This window comes from Plasmodium fragile (genome assembly GCF_000956335.1).
Source record: "Plasmodium fragile strain nilgiri unplaced genomic scaffold supercont1.44, whole genome shotgun sequence".
Taxonomy (NCBI): domain Eukaryota; phylum Apicomplexa; class Aconoidasida; order Haemosporida; family Plasmodiidae; genus Plasmodium; species Plasmodium fragile.
The window spans coordinates 60,889-69,710 of NW_012192624.1; the positions used below are offsets into that span (position 1 = coordinate 60,889).

General features: G+C 41.8%; 3 protein-coding genes across 3 annotated transcripts; 1 reads left to right on the top strand and 2 right to left on the bottom strand.

The window, feature by feature from the left end:
* Positions 1–975: 975 nt before the first annotated feature.
* Positions 976–1,416, bottom strand: AK88_03672 (uncharacterized protein; the record flags this gene model as incomplete). Its single annotated transcript, XM_012481282.1, has 1 exon — positions 976–1,416. The coding sequence occupies one exon, from the start codon at positions 1,414–1,416 to the stop codon at positions 976–978; it is 441 nt and encodes a 146-aa protein (XP_012336705.1).
* A 1,703-nt stretch (positions 1,417–3,119) lies between these two features.
* On the top strand, positions 3,120–4,211 carry AK88_03673 (adenosine deaminase; the record flags this gene model as incomplete). Its single annotated transcript, XM_012481283.1, has 1 exon — positions 3,120–4,211. One exon carries the CDS (start codon positions 3,120–3,122, stop codon positions 4,209–4,211), a length of 1,092 nt encoding a protein of 363 aa, XP_012336706.1.
* Positions 4,212–5,098: 887 nt separating this feature from the next.
* AK88_03674 (uncharacterized protein) lies at positions 5,099–8,171 on the bottom strand (the record flags this gene model as incomplete). The annotated part of the gene is made up of 3 exons (XM_012481284.1): positions 5,099–7,309; positions 7,637–7,885; positions 8,106–8,171. 3 exons carry the CDS (start codon positions 8,169–8,171, stop codon positions 5,099–5,101), a joined length of 2,526 nt encoding a protein of 841 aa, XP_012336707.1.
* Between the last annotated feature and the right edge of the window lie 651 nt (positions 8,172–8,822).

Here is an 8,822-nt window from a genome sequence, read left to right on the forward strand (position 1 = left end):
AAAAAAAAAAAAAAAAAAAAAAAAAAAAAAAAAAAAAAAAAAATGGAAATTTGCCTACCCAAGGGGGCCAGCTAGCGATATGCAAACTACAGAAAAAAGGAAATACCATCGTAGTTGTTTTTTAACACCTTTCCCATTGCAGCATTTTCTGTTGGCGCCAAAAAAGGAAAAAAAAAAAAAAAAAAAAAAAACGTATGCAGCATCTTGCACACGTGTACTTCGCATTTTTTTTTTTTTTTTTAATATGGCGTGCGTGTAGTTAAGGATGTATTTGCATTTTTAGTTCATAGCGGGAGGTAGGGGGAGTGGGCCAGGCATGAATTATGGGAAAGCTTGTGTAACTTTAGACTCCAGGTTCGAAGGGGGAGGCAGCGAAGCGGCAAAAAAGGGATTTATTTTTTTAGGTGCCTGTTATGCGTTTATTTCAGCGTGTCGTTTTTTCACTCCGCCCGTTTACTTTTGCATTACGTTGGTTCGCTCTTCACCCGTGCTGGTTTATTTCTCTGTCCCTCCAATTTGTACCATTCCGAAGCGCCAACTGGTAGATCCATCGGAGGGGGGTTTACTTAATTTTTCACCCGCGTCGTTTAATCCCCCCCTCTGTGTGAGGAAATTAATTGTAGCATGATAGGTGTAGTATATAGGTTGTGGACTTTCCAAGCGCCGCAAGCCGCACGCAACTCTGAGTATGAAAAGGTGTCCTTCCATCCAAGGGTGTGTACTGAAGTGTTTAATTGATTTGTAGGCTTTCACCGACGAGCGTATTTCTCTTTAAAAAAAAAAAAAACTCCTAATGCTGCCTCTGTGTGCGTCCCATCATTTCCCATCGCAGAAGTGCGCGGTGTAGAAATGGACGTATAGAGGGTGTGTGTGTACCTGTGCGTTATTATTTTTTCACAAGGTGAAAGACGGTTTCTGCTTTTTTTTTGTTTTTTTCTTTTTTAACTCCTTTAAGGCCAATCCCAATAAGCGCTGTCACCTTTTTTTATAGAGCGGTATGGGACAAGCCGCTGGGTCGTTCAGTTGGGGCCTTTTCTGCTCTGCATGGAACATTTCGTAGTCTCGTACGAAGTGGGAATTGGTAGTGGCCCTTCCACCAAGTCGTTCCCGCTCCCGCTCCCGCTGCTGTTGATCATGATAGGTATCTTTTTCTTTCTCTGCGTATACTTCGTTTGAATGTCCTGCTTTTTTTTTTTTGACGAGGGATGAGGGGCCTTTCTCTTCGCACATGAAGTGCAACTGAAGGCTGGACAGCAGCAGGAGGCACGAAGTATACACGCTGTACTTGACCGTCACGCTCGCCAAATCAACATAACTGTCCATCTCATTAATCCCATGCGCCGCTACTTGGGCGTTCGCTTCCGAATTTGTCGTCCCCACATCCACTCCTTTATTTGTTTCCTTGTTTTGCTTCATATTGAGAAGTCGAGCAAAATAACATTGCGCGGCATTACTGATGAGATGTGTGACGAGTGTACCCCTTTTGCATGCTGTTTCGGTTACACCTGACCAACTCATCCAGTATTGCCTGCTACATTTAGCCGCTTCTCGTTTGACGAGGAATGGATCAGATGAGGATGGAAGAATCCTCTGGCGCGAGAGTCCTCTCTGCTTACACGAAGGCACAAAAAAAAATGCGACAATTATTTTTTTGTCTACAGGAAAATTGCGCGAAAAAAAAAAAAAAAAAAAAAAAAAAAAACCATCCCAGCAGTACTACGCATATCGGATACACCCCTTTTGGACCATCCGAGGCGTCCTATGCGCAGGTGTGTAAATGATCGAGAACACCGACAGAAGTGTCCACCCCTGAGTGAACAAATCCCCCCAACACACACACATGCCTTATATTGGTACGTGCAAACATGCGGCTTGATATACCTTCCATGTGTAAAATTGGCTGGACACGGAAAAAAATAAAAATGCCTATATTGCCATTTAAAAAATGGATACATAAAAACAGAAATTTTGCCAATGTAGCAGTAGCAAGGCACACCGGGGATACTTTAATAGTTCTAATGGAGAAAAATGATGCCATGGAAAAGAAGCAAAAGCAACACAAAAAAAACACGCGAATTCCACGCAGCACACAATCCCCCATAATGAACAAGCCAAAAAATGATAAAATAAAAAAAAAAAAAAAAAGAGCTTATTCTCCTGTAAGCGGCTTTTTCACCACGATGTGAGGTGAAGAATCTTCCTCCCGCATGCACCCACGGCGGTAAAAAAAAATATATAAATTTACTTTACAGGAGGAAGAGGTAACTGCATTGTAACCCCATGTTTTTGAATTTATTTGTTGTTCAATAGAATGTGCAAAAGAATAAAAAAGAATGGAGCTATACACCCCCGTGCGTCGGGGAACTCCCCTCAATGGCGACCCCTAGGCTTGTGCCATTGTTGCACTGCTGCGTTTGCACGTCACCTCCTCACCACATCACCGCTGAACGACCTTGACGGAAATGCTCAAGTAGTTCTTACTTTTATCTCCTACACCCTTTTCCTTTGAGAAGGTCCTCTCTCCTTCCCCCATCCATGACACATCGCACCCTGCATTTTCAACAGCATAAGTCGTCAGCGGCATGCCAACAAAAAAAAAAAAATTACAAACCACATTGGCAAAATTATTATTTTCACTATTAAAAAAAAAAAAAAAAAAGTCACACTCCTCATGTAGATGGTAGCCCCGAAAGCACAGCACAATTTTTTTTTTACATCCCTCTCCACACGGCCTCCACGCTTACAAGTTCGCTCCACAGAGTTGGCAAAAAATAAGTCGCCCCTATTTCAAGAAGAAACGTCGATTCATAAAAAAAGAAATAAATATGAAAAAATATCATCTGCAAAAATATATCTGTAAAAAAATATCTGCAAAAAAATATCTAAAAAAAATTTCTGTAAAAAAATATCTGCAAAAAAATATCTAAAAAAAATATCTGTAAAAAAAAATCTGAAAAAATCTGCAAAAAATCTACAAGCAAAATTACCAGCAAATCTGCAAAAAAGCTGCGTAAGCCGCCAGCGCTATTTTAAAACGCCCACCTATAAAAAGTGACTCTGAGAAAGCATAAACCTATTTTTTTTTTTTTTCCCCCCACTCCCATTTACAAAAGCCCAAAATGAACATCCTGGAAGAACCCATAAACTTCCTCAAGAAAGAGGAGCTTAAGAACATAGACCTAAGTCAGATGAACAAAAAGGAAAGGTACCAAATATGGAAAAGGATACCAAAATGTGAATTACATTGCCATCTGGACCTCTGCTTCTCCTCAGATTTCTTCCTTAGCTGTGTTCGAAAATATAATTTACAACCCAATTTATCTGATGAGGAAGTTCTAGATTATTATTTATTTGCTAAAGGAGGAAAGTCATTAGGAGAGTTTATAGAAAAGGCAATAAGAGTGGCGGACATATTTCAGGATTATGAAATGATTGCAGATTTGGCCAAGCATGCTGTGTTTAACAAATACAAAGAAGGAGTTGTGTTGATGGAGTTCCGATACTCTCCAACCTTTGTTGCTTTTAAACACAACCTGGACATTGATCTCATTCACCAAGCTATCGTTAAGGGCATAACAGAAGTCGTAGAGTTGTTAGATTATAAAATTCATGTGACGCTGTTGTGTATTGGAGACACAGGTCATAGTGCATCAGACATTAAAGCATCTGCTGATTTTTGCTTAAAATATAAGGCAGATTTTGTAGGGTTCGATCATGGAGGACGTGAAGTGGATTTAAAACCGTATAAAGACGTTTACGATTATGTGAAAGAAAATGGGATGCATCTTACTGTTCACGCAGGGGAAGATGTTACCCTCCCAAATTTAAACACGCTGTACACAGCTATACAAGTACTTAAGGTGGAAAGAATTGGACATGGAATTAGGGTTGTTGAATCGCAAGAACTAATCGATATGGTTAAGGAGAAAAATATTTTACTTGAAGTTTGCCCCATTTCAAATGTGCTGCTGAATAATGCCAAGTCCATGGATACGCACCCTATTAGAAAATTGTACGATGCTGGAGTGAAGGTCTCCGTCAACTCGGACGATCCAGGAATGTTCCTCACCAACATCAATGACGATTACGAGCAGTTGTACACCCACTTGAATTTTACCCTCGAAGATTTTATGAAGATGAATGAATGGGCCTTGGAGAAGTCCTTCATGGATTCAAACGTAAAGGACAAAATAAGGAACCTCTACTTTTAGGTATCTCAAATGGGAGCGGGGGAAGGGGGAGTGTTATGAACCTGTGACTGAGAGAGTAGAGGAATGACAGTGCCCGCTTGGAGAGTTACCCATTCAAGTGAACAACGCTCTGCTTTGACCTCACCTCTGTGGTGTGTCCCTCTTTAAATCTTTCAACTCCACCCCCCCTTGTCCTTTTTTTTATTTTCCACAATAACGTTGCATATATTCATCGCACGTAGTGTTTAAAAAAGCGCGCAACCGTTAGTTTCTCTGTGTGTGTGTGTGTATGTATGTTGTGTACGCTTTTAAAAAAAGAACATTTTTAGCCCGTTTAAAAACGGAAACTACCTCTGCTGTTTTTACCTTCTGCGTTTACGACAAATGGATGAAGAAACAGCAGCACGGGTGCGCCCAAGCATGTTAAACGTGTTAAGCGTGTTAAATGGGTTGAACGAATGTTGCTCGAGCACTATTGGCCAATGAATAAACGAAAAAAAAAAAAAAAAAAAAAAAAAAAAAAACAAGCATAAAGTCGACAAAGTTATTTTTTGTCTGCTTCTACGTATGAGGCACGTACCACCCACAGTTGCCCTTTCTGTGCGAGCAGTGGTATTCCCCCATTTGTTTTGCGAAAAAGCCCCCAATCTTTGCAGCATTGGGGCTTTTTTTTTTTTTTTATTTTTTTATAATGCAACGTTGCGTTAGCGCAGCATGCACAGTCAGGTACTTTTTAAGGCAAATTGGTTAAAATGGCTAGTTGGTTACGTTTTTTTTATTTTATTTTATTTTTTTTTCAAAAAGATTGAACGGTCAGATGAAATGGAACATTTTTTTTTCCATTTTAGCTAGTTGTGTGGAACTATAAAACAGATTGGGTATCTTCCCCCCGTCAGGCTTTTCACGGTCTATTCGAAATCATAGTTGGGCTGAATTTCCTCCATGAAAAAGTCACTGGTCTTCGTTTCCCGCTTCTTCGTTGCTCCTGCGTGCGGGGCATCGGCTTCGTTGCCATGGCCTGCGACGCTGATCCTGTGGGGCCTGCCTGTCCTGTCCACTTTTGCGTCCATTTTTGGACTACTACTTGAACCATTTTTTTTGCTATTTCTTGCCCCATTTTTAGTCGCATTTTTTGCGCCATTTTCCCCCCTGAGCTTTGCTTTCATGTCCGCTCTGCGGTTCCTCGTGCGCAGCAAGTGCTGGAGCTCCGCCCTGTCCTGGTGCTGTCGGCGCGCGCTGGACAAATTGACGCCCCCAGAGAGGTGCCTATAGTATTTGAGCGCGCCGCCCGACGAGCCATGATTTCGTTTTTTGTACTTTCTATTTCTGAAGAGGAAGGAGAATTTCAGCTTATCGTGAAAGAAGTACTTGTACAAAAGGAATGATAAAATAATCAGCAAGAGAGGGATGACCGTGCAACATATAATGAACCAATGGTTGCCAGCACTTTGCGCATAGGCGTACACGTTGTAATTTTTCTCCACCATATCTTCAGGGTACATCCTTTTGGAAAATAAAATGTGTGCATCCCAACCAGTCAGGTAATGCACCCTATGCTCAAAGAGGGAGAACATCTTAACCGCTGAATAAATATTCTTTCTACTATTTAGTGGCATGGAGCTATAATTGTGAAAAGCTATTTGGGTTAGTTTATATCCCTGGTGTATTAATTTTTCAATGGCCTGTATTTCCCTTTTGTTAATTCTGGAACCAAAATGCTTCGTCCTCCTTTTAAGGTTATTTATTGGGTCATGATAGGACTCCCCCAGGACTTCGATTAGTTCCTTGTTAATCTTTTTTCCATCATTATACGAAAATCCTGTTAGTGAATTTGAGTAGACTGGCTTGGTTAGCAGGTCGACGATGACGTTCTTCATGAGTGGGTATTTATTTTCGGGTAGGATTTTCACCAGCATGATGAAGAAGATAGTTTGGTCGTCCATCAGCTCCAGTTGTGTCCTTTTGAATTCTTCGATTTGTTTTCTGTGTTCATTCGGGGGTGCAGCACTGAGGTGGTTCCTCCATGGGACACGTCTCAAGTGACCTTCTTGTGGGACACCTCTTAAGTGACCACTTGGCGGGGTTCTGGGAAACTTGCCGCCCTTAGCGATGGCCAGGAAGTTCTTCACCACGCCCTCATTCTTCCCATCCTCCTCATTCTGCCCATCCGGCACGTCCGTTGCATCCGCCGCATAGATCAACACATCGTTTGCATTTTTTCCCTCTGCGTAAAAGACCTTTTTCATGAGCATCACTGCCTTGGAGAAGTAGTTGTCGCCAAGGTGCAAGTAGGAGTTGAGGACAAGCTCGAATTCTATCAGGTTGAGCAAATTTTCAATGGGAAAGGGATGACCATTCTGGGGTACCTCTCCTCCCGCCGGGGTCCCCATCTCCACCTGCAGAAATAAGTTGCTCCCTGTTAACATCGAAATGAATTGGTCCAAAGAATCTTCTGTAAAAAACAAACCAAAATCTCTCACGCGGAAAATTTCACCATTTGTATTGTCTAGGTACAAATAACCATTGATTGTAACGGAGATCAAATTTTCCAACTCCAATTTTATTTCACTTTCTCCATTTCGAATGAAGAAGCTATTATGTTCTAAATACGTCTTATACTTTTGTATGGATTTTTTAATCACCTCTAGCACAGCGTCATTCATTACATGTGTGAATTTTTCCTGTCCATGGGTTGTTAAAATGTGTACCAATTTTGTGGCATTTTTTATGTGGAAAATAATAACATGGCTTCTGACATTCTTTCCAGCAGAAATGGTTTCCAAGTTGTTCAGGTATATTCGATGTTCTCTCACGAACCCTACATCTTTCGTAAGATTTATCAATTGCAGATTACTTTGTTCATTGCAATTTTGTATTTGTAGCATGTTTGTAAATAAATGTTTCGTGTGTAGTGCGTAGTTTAAGGCATACATAAGGCAACTCCTGCATGTTACTGGGAGAGTCTTTTTTGGGAGACCATTCAGTACAGACAGGGCACAGCTCTGCGTGATGAGCCCTCTGCAACCATCTTCCTCCCTCCAACATTCATTGGTGATTAATTCCATCCACGTGAAGTATCTTTCGCTCCCGCTTTTTATGTCATTCAGGAGGCTGTTCAGCTGAAGGGGGGGGGGAAAAAAAACGTGAGAGCGGTGTTAACGGAAAATAGCGTGGGCGTGAGATGGACACACATGCGCTGGTCTAAATTGGGCACAAAAATAAAATGATCTCTTCAGATGAATATACGCATGCTGATAAAGGGTCTCACCACCGTTTTGAAGCAGCACATGTGGGGAGGCGTGGTGTATGTCCCCCAAAAGTAGTCCCCCCAATGGTGCATCATTTTTTATTGGGGAGTTATGGAAAACGCTGCGCTTCGCTTATGTCCCCTTTGAGCATCTGGGCAGAGTCGGTGAAGCGAATTAGACACTCTGCGTAAGACTTACCCCCGTGATGACATGGCGGACATCCTGGACGGTGTACCCCCTTTGTTCCTCCGCCCGTTTTTCTGTGTCCACCTCTTTGGTGAAAAGATATATAGCTCCATCAATCACTTTTTCATATTTTTCCTTTTTTGAAAAAGGCCCCAGGAAATGTGGGACTTCAAGCTGAACAAGCAGGAGGAAGGCCACCAGGACGTTGTCATTCAGGCCGGCCAGGCCGGCTCGGTTGTTCTGGGCGCCCCGCACGCGGGTCTGCAGGAAAAAAAAAAAAAAAAAAAAAAAAACATGTATATATTTATATGTATACACATTCGAGCGGTCTTCCCCTGCGTCGAATGGGTGTGCCTCAAACGAAAGCGGACTCTGTAGCCCAGGTAACGTGGGAGAGAGTGGGAAAAGCTGCAACACCCTGAAACGGTTTACATTAAAGGGATGCTTCCACTTCAGCCCACTCTTTGTCCATGCGCCTTACTCGGTTGAGACACGTCAGTACGAAATACAAAACCGCAACATATTGGAGCAGGCAGTGTGTCTTCATCCTTTTTTTTTTTTTTTTTTTCAAGCCTAAGGAGCGAAGCCTTTAATTGCGCTCACGCGGCAGTCATGCGACAGCGAAGGGACAGAAAAGGGGCACTCACGTGACATAGAGGCAGTCATGTTTTTTTTTTTTTTTTTTCCCCCCTTTTTGTCCATTCACTTGGGGAAAGAAAAACCATTTGCAGTGTTCCATGCCCATTGATTTGGGGGTGTAGCAACTGGGTCCAGTGACAACATAATCGTCGCGCACAATGACACCATTTGTATATGAACGTTATATGTGTATAACACTTCAGCCTCTTTTATATTTTAAGCTCTATGTGTAACGGCTCCATTTCATTGCTTCCGCCCAATGCGAGAGGCTTGTAACTGCATTTTGCGCTGCGCGTCTGCCCATGTCCACTGCCCACAGCGCATTTTTTCTCCCGTGAGAATTTGCATGTAGAACAATCCTCGCGCGTTTAACTTGCAGACGCACATAAAGTTTTTGATCCCCAAATGTGTCTTAAAAGTATGGGAAAAAAAAATGTAAGGAAAAAAAAAAAAAAAAAAACAATTTCCCAATTGGTTATGCAAAGTAGGGAAATTTATTCTTGTCACTTTTGTCCAGTTATGTAGACTCCTATTTTTTTTTTTTTTTTTTTTTTTTTTT